Source organism: Pistacia vera, unplaced genomic scaffold, assembly GCF_008641045.1.
Source record: "Pistacia vera cultivar Batoury unplaced genomic scaffold, PisVer_v2 Contig757, whole genome shotgun sequence".
In the NCBI taxonomy this organism is placed as follows: Eukaryota; Viridiplantae; Streptophyta; class Magnoliopsida; order Sapindales; family Anacardiaceae; genus Pistacia; species Pistacia vera.
The window spans coordinates 860,132-875,530 of NW_022196620.1; the positions used below are offsets into that span (position 1 = coordinate 860,132).

General features: G+C 36.9%; 1 protein-coding gene and 1 long non-coding RNA gene across 2 annotated transcripts; both read right to left on the reverse strand.

Moving 5' to 3' along the window:
• Positions 1 to 4,271: 4,271 nt before the first annotated feature.
• Positions 4,272 to 5,474, reverse strand: LOC116115966 (zinc finger BED domain-containing protein RICESLEEPER 2-like). The gene is made up of 2 exons (XM_031402090.1): positions 4,536 to 5,474; positions 4,272 to 4,425 (listed from the first exon to the last, which is right to left on the reverse strand). The coding sequence occupies exons 1-2, from the start codon at positions 5,218 to 5,220 to the stop codon at positions 4,382 to 4,384; spliced, it is 729 nt and encodes a 242-aa protein (XP_031257950.1). The 5' UTR covers positions 5,221 to 5,474; the 3' UTR covers positions 4,272 to 4,381.
• Positions 5,475 to 6,400: 926 nt separating this feature from the next.
• Positions 6,401 to 7,676, reverse strand: LOC116115906. Its single transcript, XR_004125745.1, has 3 exons — positions 7,537 to 7,676; positions 7,389 to 7,433; positions 6,401 to 6,570 (listed from the first exon to the last, which is right to left on the reverse strand). It is a non-coding gene; the product is annotated as an uncharacterized LOC116115906 (long non-coding RNA).
• Between the last annotated feature and the right edge of the window lie 7,723 nt (positions 7,677 to 15,399).

Sequence of the window (15,399 nt, forward strand, 5' to 3'; positions counted from 1 at the left end):
GACAAAATGTCAGGAGGAGAAGGAAGAGGAGGCGAATCTGTGGCGGGGAAGATGTTAATGGCAAAGGAAGAAGAAGATGTACAGGAAGGAGGAACCAAGCAAGGGGAGAAGGGGGGGGGGGGGGGGATATGCGTTAATGGTGGGAGGAAGAAGAAGAAGGTGTTTGGGTTTGTTTGCAAGAATTTCAGCTTTTTGGGGACATATTATAATTTTTAAAAGATTACACAATACTTCATTAATCCTAATTAACCACTATTCATGTTTATATGCGTTAATGGTGGGAGGAAGAAGAAGAAGGTGTTTGGGTTTATTTGCAAGAATTTCGGCTCTTTGGGGACATATTATAATTTTTAAAAGATTACACAATACTTCATTAATCATAATTAACCACTATTCATGTTTAATTAACCTTAATCAATAATAAGACTATTTACTTAACACTTTCAAACTACATGGCCTTTTAAGTAAATTTAAACTTGGTTTGGTTTTTTAATAAAATGCCCCCTAGATCCTTCGGCTACATGGGCTGTTAGTGATTTTGAGGATAATTTTTTGACTCCCTTATAGTTTTGTAAAAAATTGTAACTCCCAAAAGGTTTAAAAACATTACAAAAACATCCCCTAGATTTTGTTTTGAAGCTAAAGTTCAAGCTTTCTATTCGGTTTGTTGTTAGTTTAGTCAAAAACTAAAACCTAAAAAGCAAAGTACTTAAAATGACTTTGAAAATTCAAAATAACTTTTTCAATGAAACAATATAATTTTGGAATTTCATTAATATTATTTACTTACAATATGCAATTTTTTTTTTTTTTTTTTTACTATTGGATTAATTTCATAATTCCGAGAGATATGATAGAGGGTGCCTTTGGTTCAAGGTCATACAAGATTATGGGGGCAATCTTTGTTTAATTTTCAAGATTCCCTTGTTTGGTTTGTAAGTAATAAAATATTATGGATATCTATTGTTGCAAAAAATGTTTCTTGTTGGTAATATAGGGTGTAATTAGATTATCCCCACGGGTGTTATTAAAAGATTACCAATGTAAGATGATTTTTATACCTATTTGGCCCTTAATTAAATAACATTTTGAACACAATTGCCCTCAAATGTCTACCAAATAAATATTACCCAGACCCCCTACATTTGAGAATTTAGCTAAAACACCACAACCACAAAGAAGTTCAAAAGTTAACAAAATATCCCTAGCCACTTAAGACCACTACCGGCTACTGGCGGTAATAGCAATAATGGTGCATGATCGGCTAGATCAGTAAGGTTGTTTCCAGATCCATGGTTGAAAACGGCCAAATCTGACTGTTTCTATGGCCGTTTCAAAGCCACAGATTTGGCCGTAAAAGGCCAAATCTTTGGCTGTGAAACGACGGAATATGATAATTGATGTAAGTAAAAAAATTAAATATAACTATTGGATTAATTTTATAAATCTCCCGAGAGATATGATGATTGATGGTATAGGGGTACAAAGATATTTGAAACTATCATATAACCCCCTAGCGTTAGAACGCCATTAATTAATTTGTCTAATGCTAGTGCAATTAATTTTGTACCCTTTATCATCATTTCCTTAACTTATTTGTCGGGAAAATTCTCTCTCTTATACTAACAGTTCATTCTTCTATCCTTAAAGTTGTTTTATCAGTTGTGAGAAGCAATAAACCATTCTTCCCTTCAAACTTTAAAGATCTTGGCATGTGCACACAAAGGAATGAATTACCATAGATGATGCAATATTTCCATTGCTTGTTTAGTTGTTTGAAGCAAAGATGTTGCGATATAACTAAAGGTAAATATTAAAGCAAAAATGACAAAAATTTGCCAATCAAACTTACTTGGCTTGCAAGCATGTAAAGACAAAATAGATTAAATGTAGCTCCAGCCCACACAGTTTTATGAGTGTACTAGAAGTCCCTGTAACTTTCTTGTACACTGGATATTTTTTTGTTGACTCAATGAGTCATCATGCTATTATTTTGATGATAACAAACTAATATGTCCTGAATCATGTTTGCTAAGGACTCTTGCTTAAGTATTTACTTAGATGGCAAGGAAGTTTTGCAAGATATTGAAAAAGATTATCAAGAAGGAAAAAGACAAGCTTTGACCAAAATTCTTCAAGAATTCAAGAAGCTTAGTCTAGGTCTATAATTCCCTTGTATTGATTGCACTTGTAAAGCATTAGTCTTAGTTATAGTTTATAATTCACTTATGAAAGCTCACAAAAACTTGTTTTGGGCACTGTTTTAAAACCTGGCCCAATTGGAAGCTTCACCGGGCCAGTTTACATTATTCCTATTTACCCAAAACCCTAGAATTTGGGATGATGATCGGCTAGCAATTGAAGGCCAGGATGTTAGGGCTTTTGAAGAGAAAGTACCGGTGAGTGTAATGGTGGCGACAGATTTGAATTCCGATGAGTAAATCGGTCGAAAATCGAAAAACATTGTAAACGAAAACAAGTAGCCTTTGCTAGTGATTGGTGAGGCTAACGGGGGTGGGATGAGGTAGGTTTTGGTCAGTAGGAAGAGAGGATTATTTTCAAGGTGATGGGGAAGGTTGTCGACGCCAGCAATGGTGAGATCTGGCCTGGAATGCTAATGCCAACATCAGTGAGATTTGGCCGAAATCAAACCTATATCGACTAGATCTTGGGTAGATTTTTAGGGGAATGGGCTCAAGGGACGATTGGGGTTCCATTTGGGGTGTCATCGCCGCCAATCAGTCCCTGGCTGATTTGTATTTGGGGTGTGTTTGCTAAATTTCAAACCTATAAGGACTTAAAAAATTTTAGGTGTGTATTTGCTAAATTTTAAAAAATTTTGTCAGTCGGTTTCACCAGCGGTCAAATTGTTTAAACCAGTCAACTTGGGTTCCGGCAAACCGAGTTTCATCCTAGGTTGTGTTTTAAAACATTGGTTTTGGGTTTTTCAATTTTTGGCCAAAATGTCACTTTTCAAAATCTGGGTGTTAAAATTACATTTCATTTTTTGTTTGTGAAGTTTTAAATATTTTCAGTTTAATCCATTTGGTGCTGGTCAATCGGATGTGAATCTAGTTAAGGTTTAAATTTTAGGCCTAAATGTTAATTTTTAAACTATGGGAGATAAACGAAAAGGTTTGAAAATATCATTTTAACCCAATCTACCGATTGTGCTATAATGAAAATTGGGTAATCTTATATAAAATTTGGAATTAGTTTTAAAACCCCAGTTCACCCCCTCTTTGGGTGAGCCATCGATCCTTTCATATTCAAATAACCCTTGGTAAATATTGAAGAAAGCAACAAATTTAATCAAGTTTTTTTTCGTATTCAGAACTTCCAATCCTCCTAATCTTAGAATGATAATTAAAAATTTTAAAATCACCACTTTCACACAAAAAACTAAGTAAGAAGTCCACAAACTAGTTTCAACGAAAAATTATGTCCATTTGAAAAGGACATAAGCATATAAAAGTATTAATGTTTAATGTGCCGTTACTTTTCCTCTTGTTTGTTTAACTTTTTAAAACTCTCTTCTATTATCCTATTTAAAGTAAATAGTAAAAAAACATGTTTGTTTTAATATTGACAAAATTCAATTCAAAATCCAACCATATTCTATTTAACTCAAAACACATAACAATTACCTTTCATAATAAAAGTTTATAAATTAACAAAAACACCTCACCCACCCAAGCCACTGTCGGCCGCCAGCAACCACTGTAAACCACCAGCCTCGTCGCTACCACTGTTAACACTGGAATGACATATGATCGGCCGAATCTAGTCGATCGTGCGATAATCTGGCTGTTGACAACAACCATATATTGGCCGTTAATGACGACCAGATTCGGGCAGTAGATCTGGTCGTTTCTGATCAGATACATAGTGGATCTGGCCGGAAAAGACTAGATCGGTGCATGATCGGTTAGATTCAATTGGTTATGTGCCATTTCGGTGACTGCTAGCCACTAGGGGTGTTTGGTTCTGGGTACCCTACACTTTTGGAAGGAACCGGAACTAGAACCGAAACCGACAGTTCTGGTTCCGGTTCCGGTTCCGGTTCCGGTTCTGGGTACCCTGTAAAATTAATTATCCCCCCCAAAGTTTTTAAAATGACAAAAAAACTCTTAAAAACTTACAAATACCCCCCACTTGGCACTAATTAACAAAATTAAAATTATAAACTTCATATTTCAAACTCCAAAATTAAAATAATCTATTGAAAATCACAAATTCAAAATGAAAATATTACAATAATCCGTTGAAAATCACAAATTCAAAATTATAAACTCCAAAATTAAAACGATGAAATTACATAACATATAAAATTAGTAACATAACAATTAACAACATCCAAATATAAAAAACTAAAAATATCTCATGCTCCATGCTCTGAATTGCTCGCCTCATGTGCATTAATTTCTACAAAACAAGTACAAGAAAATTAATTAGTAAGTTCAAAATATTGAACAAAATAATTTGGGAATAAATTAACTAAATATGAATATAAAAGATTGATATTATTTTGTTACCTGAGTTATAACTTTCTGCATCCATCAAGTAATCCTCAAAAGTAGTTGGGGTATATGCATATCTCAACCAATCTTGTGCACAAACTAATGCCTCCACAATGGGTGTACTTAAAGAACTCCGAAAGTGATCAAGTGCACGACCCGATGTACTGAAAGCTGACTCAGAAGCAACTGTAGATACCGGAATAGCAAACACATCTCTTGCCATATACGAGAGAACCTTATACGTTGCAGCATTTGCTTTCCACCAATCTAGTATGTTCAAGTTGGACTTCAAGGGTAGACGTTTCTCCTTGAGGTAAATGTCTAACTCTGATTTGGTCATATCATGAATCTCTACCTCCATCTCCTCCTCATACTCGTCTAAGGAGGGGTCGTACGCAATCTCATCACAACTCACACCAATAACTGAAGACTGGCCAATTTCGGTAATTTGGGAAGAACAAGAAGTTTGGCTTTCTTGGAAACCTGATACAACCCCCACATAGAAATCATATAACCCTTGTAACAAATCTCTCAACTTTCTAGACATCAACCCAACCTTTTGCAAATCATTGCCATAAATCTTTTTGTACCCCCACTCCACATATTTTATTTTAAACCGAGGATCTAAAACCGCTGTAATCAATACCATCATGTTTGATCTATCAACACTTCCATAATACTTATCAAACTTTTCTTTCATTTTCTTTGACAGTTGTTAAGTATTGGATTTGTGTCTTTCTCCGAGTCATTCAAACAAAGCACAATACCAATTGTCTCTTGAAAGTAAGTGTTAGAATCACATAGTTTGACCCTGACATTTTTTTTGTAGCTTCATAAATTTTTTTGAGGAATTTAGCAAATACATTTGCTTTTTCCCAATCTTCGTTAGAAGGTGTATCATGTGACAAATCCGTAATGTAGTTGGGATCCTCATCTTCCAACCTCTGAAAAGCTTTCTTGAATTTTTCTTCAACATCTAACATTAAATAGGTGGAATTCCATCTAGTAGCAACATCAAGACACACACCACCTTTATAAGCAATCCTTTCTTCTTTCACACATCTCTGAAACGTTTCAGCTCTAGCAGGAGAATTCCTCACATACTTAACCGAATTACGAATTCGGCTAATACAATCCTTTGTCTCACTAAGACCATCCTTCACGAACAAATTCATAATATGAGTAGTACATCTCATATGGAAGAACTCACCATCCAGAAGTAGTGCTAATTTGCCCCTGAAGTAAGCGATTGCCACATCATTAGCACTAGCATTATCCACGGTTATAGTAGACACTTTATCTTCAATACCCCAATCAAAAATGCACTTCTCAACCTCTTTGCCTATCTCCTTTCCCTTGTGACTACTAATAGGCACAAAACTGAGAATTCTTTTATGTAAAACCCAATTCTCATCAATGTAGTGACCAGTGAGACATAAGTAGCTAATATTCTGAATCAAAGTCCATATATCGGTAGTCAAAGCAATCCTAGACTTTAGAGAGTACAACTTACTTTTCAGTAAAACCTTCTCATAATCAAAACGTTTCACAACATCCCTAGCCAATGTGATGCCAGAAATATTTGACCACAAAGGTTGCAATGAATTTAGAAATCTCCTAAACGGTGGCTGCTCCACCATTCGAAAAGGTTCTTCCATAGTAATAATCATTTCAGCAAGCAACTGTCTAGACACCTCTTGATTGAATGTCCATGTGTTAATCGTACTACTGTCCTCTCCTTCTTCGTTTATGGTTTTGAAAGATGATAAAAGTGTTTGGCTTCTATCTACATTGCTTGGTCATTTCTTACAATTGGATAAATGCTTACGCATAGAAGAAGTTCCATTCGTCGAATTATACACCAATATCTTTCCACAATACGAACACTTCGTTCTGTCTGCTATGCCGGTTCTCTCATTGAAAATTTTCTCAAAGTGTTGCCACATGTCAGATTGCTTATGTTGAGCACGCACATTTGAGATAGACTCTCTAACAATATTAAGCATATCCTTCCTAATGTCAATATTCTCTCTATTTATTGACATTGTTCCTACAAAAAATTTGCCAAGTTCAACTTCAAAAGAATTTAAAATACATATAATGTTTAATAAACACAGTGTTTATGTGATATTATGCCATCAATAAATAAAAATCTGATTTAGTGTTTAGCATCTCATTTTCTTCGACTTCATTGAATCTTTAAACGTATAGTCACCATCATTTATAAACTCAAGAATTGTAGACATGAATGCACCCCACCAATACCTTAAAATTTGAACCAACCCACCTTAGAAAAACAATCCAAAAAGCAAATGGGGACAGAATATAAGCAATCAAAACTCAAAAGGGGAATCCAAAAATAAAAAGAGCATATATACTAACAAAAAGAAGCACCGAATGAAATGTTTAGATTTGAAATGTAACAGTTTACAAAGCATCATATCATAAAAAGACATAATTATATAAGCAGAATTTTTACAAGTGAAACAGGCAGCGATCATAATGAAGCTGCATGCATTTTGCTGAATTTAGTCACATATTGTCCAACCGAGGTTCTTAAAGATAACATGATTTATGGTGCGAGAGCAGCCCGCGTTGAGAATATTCACTCCAATGCTAAAGTATCAATCACACGTTAGTCTTATATGAGGTAATCCTACTTTAACTCAAGGCTCAGGGACACTTTCTTCTCTGAACTAAGACTCGATAATTTGTCCACAATGACTATGAACTGTTCTTGCAATGTCACAGGATGTATTTTGCTAGAAAAATGTCCTTTAAACTAAAATTTTGGTGTAAATGCAAGGGTGATTAGAACTTAAACCAGAAGCATGGAAAGCCAAACAAAATAAGCGAGAGATGGAGTACCAGATTCTCTTCCAGAAGGGCTTGGATTTACACATCCCCTGATTTCTGATTTAAGAAAAAAAATAATCATCCAGTGTTAGTAAAGTAAATTTTACATCAGAATTCATATCAAACAAAACAGAAAAAGGGTTATCTTTAAGGGCCATACATAGTGATTAAAGGATCCACTTTAGCCTTTACAAACTCATCAACCTTGCTAATGAAAAGTTAAAGATCAAATGGGATAAAGACTGATACAATAAACAACATTACGATGATTTCACTGAGTATATTATGCATAAGACAGTAAAGCAACCATACATACTCTTTGCAACATCTAGAAGCTAGCTGAAGATCTTCAACAGTTTTCAACTCCTCCTGCTTGAACAAATCTCTATAAGTATANCCATGGGCATCTGAGGATGCAAATCCACGTATTATATGTGACTGCACCGCCAGTCCCTGTCACGTCACCCACCTGTTAGTTTAATTTATCATCTTCACTGACAAATCTTATTCTTAGCACTGGTATTTTGTTATGATGGTCAGGGTCTAAGTTAATTTATATATATGTATTCCATGTTTCAGAAAGATCTATGCTTTGGACATTTTTGGAGAAATACCAAGTGAACTGTTCGTACTAAGGAAGTTAATAGACTTGTAAGATTCTGAATTCTTCAAAAAGAAATTAAAGTTTTAGTTCCTTCTGTCTTTTTCAAATGATTTGATGATCATGATTTTATGATGCAGGAATCTTGGTCAAAATGTGTTAAATGGACCCATCCCAGCGGAAATTGGAGAGTTATCAGAAATGCAGTACCTGTAACTCCCAACAAGCTTTCTAATATCCTATAATTCAGAGCTTTTGAAATTTTCGATTTAACGCATTTTTTTTGGTTAAGGTCTACTCACAGTTGTTTACTTTGTGTTTGAATAATTGAAAAGTAGCTTGGGCATAAACAATCTCACAGGTCAAGTGCCCGCAGAACTTGGCAATCTCACCAAGCTGACGAGCCTGTTAAGTGCATATCTTTCAAATTTTGAATACTCCATTTGCTGGAACCAATTCTAATAATTTCCTTGGTTTCCTATTTTCTCTATTGCAGAAGTTTTAGTTCAAATAATTTCTTTGGTCCATTGCCAATCTTGTGGTTGAAGGTCATGAAGATTAAAAGATATAATATATATAGTATACGGTAAAAATTTTATCTCTAGATTTCTATATACTCTTGGTTTCTTACTTGGGGAGCTAGTTTAACTAGATCTGTAGTTACTCTACAGCAGAAATGAAGTTACTCTAAATCTGTAGATCAAGTTAAAATTCAAAAATAAAATTAAAAGAAAGAAATGGAAATTACCTTAAGAAGTTGGAGTGCTTTAGTGTCTTCTTCTAGATTCCAAGGATCACGATTTCACAAAGCCAAGCAAATTAAAGGAAAAAAAAGCTGAAATTTTTGCCTTAATTTGAAGTGAGTGGACAGAGAGCAAGAGCAGACGAAGATTGTGAGAAGGGAAGAAAGAAAATGAACTTTTTGCAAAGAAAAAAAAGCTGAAATTTTACCTTAATCTGAAGTGAATGGACAGAGAGTAGCAAGAGCAGATGAAGAGCATGAGAATGGAAGAAAGAAAATGAGTTTTTTTTGCCCTAATCTGAAGTATTTATATGTGGCAGGTAAATTACAATAACCCCCCACTCTTTAAAAACATTTCATTTCAGTCCTGGTTCTCGGTTTCGGTTCTGGTTCTTGACTATAGGAACTAGAACCGGAACCGAAACTGTACAGTGTCGGTTCCAGATTTTTGGAACTGGAACCTACCCGTTGACGATCAGTTCTGGGTAGGAACCAGAACCAAACACCGGGTACCCAACGGTTCCGATTTCGGTTCCGAACAATTCTTTTGAACACCCCTACCAGCCACCATCTAGCGGTGGTGGTTGGCAGTCAATTGGGTGAGTGATGCTGCTTTTGTTAATTTATAAACTTTTATTAGAAGGTGTTTAGTTAAATTAACAAATGTAGGGGGTTAAAAGTAATCTAAATATTTTCAGAAAATGTACCAAACACTTTCTCAAAATCCTATCCTATCATGTTCAGAATAGTTTTTTAGAATATCATACTTCAAATAATGTACGAAAAAGACCCTTAATTTTTTTTTTTTTTTACTGCAGTTTAGTTTAGTTAATTTGTGTGGTTTGTGTTTGTTAACTTGAGTTTAAATATGTATTGTGGGAGAAGCCACTTGTTGGCTCACCATTAAGTCTTATAAAAATATATATAAGGCTAAGTTTTTACATTGTAATTAGAAGAATGAAAAAAAGATAGAAAGTATAAGAAACGTAACCTAGAATCGTAGAAAAGGCTGGCGAACAAAGTTGGAGAGCTTCTAAAATTCTTCTTTAGTATTTAATTTCTTTCTTGTTCCTTTGTTTTTGTTCTGTTTTTATACAAATTCTCAGGTTATATTTCAAGTCTTGAGCTCAAATTCATTATCTTTTCTTGGAAAATCAGTGTGTGTATTGTGTTTGTGAATTAGCCAACAAAATTAGTATCAAAACTTGAAGAGTGGATGAAAGTGTTGAAAAGCTCCGAGTTTGAAGAAGATTAAATGGTCACCTCAAGTGTCAAATTTCTCAACCCCTCGTTCCAATGTTTGATGGTGAAAAATACAATTTTTTGTTTGTTAAAATGAACAATCTCTTCTAGACATGTTATGCATAAAAAATCAGGGCTGACGTAAGCTTACATCAACAAGCACCAATCAGAGTTCAGAAAGACTTTGCGCCGTCCAAGAGCTGCCACGTTGACCCAAGATAGAAAGAATATGGTTGTCATCAACTTATTAGATTCAGGTTTTGTCTATGAGTGACTAAGGACCATACATGTCCAAGCCCTGGATAATTTGAGGATATTTCCTAAGTTATCAGCCAATGAGAGGCAAGGAAGGACTTGCACGACACCTACCCACTTGCAGATTTGTAATCATTACCTTGGATTCCTCTACTATAAATAGAGGACTCCCCCTCTTATTTTCAGGATTCTGATACAGAACCCTCATTCTGATTATAATCTTCATTTTTAGAGCAAAGATAACCTACAGAAAGAGACTGACTTGATATTCTCTTTGAATACTCAATTATTATACCTCTGCTCGTTGTTCGCAATACGCAACCTCTTGTAATCTCTTATATATAAAAGAAACAGTGGACGTAGGATTCGCTTTAAGCATTCGAACCACTTTAAAAATCATCTCTCTCATTTATGATTCAATCTTTGTATTTGATTATATTAATTAACTCTCTCATAATCATTCACGTGTAATTTTTAAGAACACCTTATCACTTTGCATGTGTGAGTCATTGGTGTCAAAATCGCATCAATAGTTTGGCACTAGAAAGAGCGCAAATTTTATATCCACTTTTCGTTTAGAATCTTTGATCAATAAGTTCTACTTGTGAATATATGGCTCGTTGTCTTGAAACCGAGTGAACTAGCACCAACAACAAGGAGATCCCTTGGGTACAGGATGTTACTTCTCTCGAAGTATCTCCAATTCCCCAAGGTATTGCGGCAGATATCCCTTCAACCTCTAAGCTCAATCTAGCTGTGATGAACTACCTGGAGAGGTTCAATAATACTCTCTAAATGGTTAACAAAAGGTTAGATCGTTAGGATCAGGTCATACCACCCAATTTTGACAAGGTGGTACCACCTCCTAAAAGGCTTGTAAGTCGTGCTAAAGTGTGGAAACGGGCGAGAGCTCATACCACGTGCACTACAATGCATAAGAACAAGGGAAAATATGTGGCTGATGATGGGTCAAAAGGCTCAAAAGGGCCAATGAATACCAGTTGTGAAATAGGTAGAGTACTTGTAGCTTTGCGACTTGGTGGTACGTCACATCATGAGCCATCTCATGCCACATCACATGGGCACCCCCACTAGAGTGTATGGCATGGATATTCCCATCATCGCCAAAATAATTATTTCGAGCATTACCAAGAGGGAAATACCCACCATACGTGGGTTGGTTCTGACCACTACCAAGGTTAGGATAACTCTCCAAGCCATTTAGTGCCTTCGTATGGCTTTGGTCGAGGCGTGGAAGAGTCTGATCTACAGTCTTTCCTTAATCGTAATCATGGGGAGCGAACCCACATTATAGAAAGTGATCCACAAGTGGCTCTGCTTCCTCAGATTGAGGGTTATAGCAAGCTTTAGATCTGCTTAGAGCTCAACAGAATGAGTGAGGGTAGGTCGTTGAAGCATCTCCCGTTTCTCTAACAGTTTTGATTGCTTCTCTCCCGTCAAGATTTAAAATGCCCGATATGAGAGTATTCGATAGGAATTTTGATCCGCATGATCATCTCTATGAGTTTAACGACCTCATGGAGCTTCACTAAGTTTCCAACTTGGCGAAATGTTACTGTTTAGCAGTGACTTTGACTGCCCATGTAAGTGCTGGTTTAGATTACTTCCACCAGGATCTATCAAATCTGGCAGCAGATGAGTTTGTTACTTTTGAGACACTTCCAGGCTAGTAGGAAGTTATCAATATCATTGAGCTATCTTAGCAACATACAGTAGGAGAGGAATGAATTCCTCTAGTCCTATATTGATAGGTTCCACAAGGAGCTGAATAAGGTGGCTAATACACCCAAAGATTCAGTTCAAACTCTTATCATTGCAGGAGTTGCCTGCAAACCAACCTATGGAAGAAACTACAATCCGAGGACAATATTTCCCTCACTTGCTTCTACAATCTCACTGAGAAATATCTCAGAATTGAAAATTTGGTGGCTACTTTGAATCACCACGACCTCGGTCCTTCGACTAGTGCTCCCAGTCAGAGGGAGGAAAACCGAGGAGAGAATAGTAGAAGGCTTGATCGTAAATGGGCTAATGACGATCAGAGAAAAGGAAAGAAGCAACAGTTTGAGCCCAAGAAATCTTATGCCTAAGTCCCTCGGTGTGATCACAACAAAAATCAGTATACTCAATTGAATGCATCAATATCAGCTATTCTGGATAGATCAGATGAATCTAATTTGCTCGGAGAGCTAAAGCCCATGACAAATCCCCTTTATATAAGAAACAGAGGGAAGTATTGCCATTATCATCGAGATAATGGGCATCATACCGATGAATGCTAAGCTCTTAAGCAGGCTATTGAAGACCTCATTAAAAATGTGCACTTTAAAGAGTATGTTAATGGTCAAACTCCCATTCGAGAGAATGATCAAAAGGACGATGGGAAGAAGTGTCGTGGTCTCAAGGGTCTCCATTTTGTAGGGATTATATTTGGAGGGGCATACCTCGAGGGGAATTCTCGAGGTGCTCAAGAGAAGTACACTCGAGAAGGTTGTCATGACTGTGTATTAAACAAGGTGCTGCGACCTGCTCAAGTACATAGGAAGGAGGAGATTACTTTCTCAGAGAAAGATGCAGTGCAATTGCATCACCCTTATAAGAATGCACTCGTCATCACAGCTAAAATAGGTCGGTGCAAGGTCCATAGAATGTTGGTGGATAATGGGAGCGCCGTGAACATCCTATTTGAGCAAGCATTCGAGGAGATGCAATTGGAAAAGGCAGATCTGAAGCCTGCCTCTATCTCCTTTTATGGCTTTATTGGGGATCATCTGATTCCCAAGGGAACAATTGCACTTCCTGTCACTTTGGGTGAGACCCACGAAGTGACCAAGATGACATAATTTTTAGTGGTAGACTATTCGTCTGCTTTTAATGGCATTTTGGGATGACCTCTACTCAAGAACTTCAAAGCTATCACCTTATCTATCATCTGAAGATGAAATTTCCCACTCTGACAAGGTATCGAAAAGTCAAAGGGTTTCAGCGTGAATCTCGCGACTGCTATATAAGAGTAATGTAAATGGCATGCAAAGGGAAAGACAAGCCGGTGGGCATTCCTGAGCAGGCTATGGTGTTCAACAGGATCGAACCATAGCTAGATCTAGTAGAAGACAACATAGATCCTTGTGTTCAAGAGGAGTATTCCCGTAGTGGGCCTGTTGAGACTTTATCTGAGATATCAGTTGACCAGAATAAGCGACTCTTGTGTTGAGAATCAGAATCAATCTTAGTCCTCAGCTCGCTAATAATTTAACGAGCTTCTTCAAGCAGAATGTAGATATTTTTGCATGGACTCATGTTGACATGGTCGGGATTAGCCTGAATGTAATATGTCATACACTCAACATCAATAGTGAGGTCAAGCCAGTTCACTAGAAAAGAAGAGCCACGGACCCAGAGTGTTATGCTGCTCTTAAGGTTAAGGTGGATAAGCTCCTCTTAATCAGGTTCATTCGGAAGGCTTATTACCTGAGTTAGGTCACTAATTCTGTTTTGGTGAAGAAACCCAATGGCAAGTGGCAAACATACGTTGATTTCATGGATCTGAACAAAGATTGTATGAAGAACAGTTTCCCTTTGCCTAGAATTGATCAACTCGTTGATGCCACTTTCAGGCACGAGCTATTAAGTTTCATGGATGCCTATTTGGGGTATAATTAGATCTTGATGTACACGTATGACGAGGAGTATACCTCGTTTATTACAGATCGAGGACTGTACTGTTACAAAGTCATGCCCTTCAGTCTGAAAAATGTTAGGGTGACCTACCAGCGTTTAGTCAACCTTATGTTTTTTGAGTAGATCGGGAAATCAATGGAGGTCTATATCAATGACATGTTGGTCAAGTCACATGTCGCTTCAGATCACATAGCTAACCTCGCAGAAATGTTTGATATACTCCAGAGATTTAGAATGAAACTTAATCCTCTTAAGTGTTCATTCGGAGTATCCTTAGGGAAATTCTTGGGCTATTTGGTTAACCATCGGGAATTGAAGTCAACTCCGAAAAGATCTAAGCTCTCTTGGATATGAAAAGTGTCACTAATCGAAAGCAAGTTCAAAGCTTGAATGGGAGAATAACTACTCTTATTCGATTCATATCGAGAGCAACAGATTATTGTTTGCCGTTCTCTAATATACTCAAGGCCAACTAGAGATTTGAATGGACTCGAGAGTTTGAACCAGCCTTCCAAAGCATAAAAGAGCATCTAAAAAAACCACCTCTTCTGTGCAAGCCTCTTCCCAAGGAAATCTTATTTCTCTGCCTGTTTGTCTCTCTTAATATGTGGTCAGCGCAGTTCTCATTCGGGAAGAGGACAAAATTCTGTGGCCAGTGTATTACACGAGCAAACGACTACTCAACGCCGAAACATGGTATCCAGAGATGGAACGATTAGCTTATGCCTTGCTGATTGCTTCCAAGAAGCTATAACCTTACTTCCATGCCCACACCGTTCATGTATTAACCAACTATCCACCCAGGCAGGTCCTTCAGAAGCCAGAGGCTTCAAGTAAGTTGCTTAAGTGGGCTATGGAACTAAGTCAATTCAATCTGCATTATAGACTGAAAGCAATAATCAAAGGGTAGGGTGTTGCTGATTTTATTTCAGAGTTCTCTTATCAGCCTGATCGAGAATCTGAACAACCAGCTAGTGATGTTGTCTAGGAAATTATTCAAAACTTATCAATTGGAGTCTTTACGTTGATGGGTCTTTGAACAAGAGAAGAGCCAGAGCTGGTCTTCTGCTCATTAGCCCTGAGCAGACTTGCATTTATGGAGTCCTTAGGTTTGGATTCAAAGCTACGAATAATGAGGTCGAATATGAAGCGCTATTTGCTGGTCTATGACTAGCAAGAGAAATGGGGTCAGATATGATTGACATCAATAATGATTCCCAGCTAGTTATCAACCAGATTCAGGGAGAGTATTTAGCCAAAGAAGAGAATATGATCAATTACTTGAAGAAAGCCAAGGCCGCACTTAGGCCCTTCAAGCATTATACGATCAAGCAAATCCCGAGAGATAGTAACTCCATTGTAGATGCTTTGGCAAAATAGCCTCATCGCTAGACTCCAATGCTCTAGATAGTATTCCACTCAAGTATATCGAAGTTGCTAGCATCAACTCATCTGATCAGGTCGTAGCCGTAACTGAATCC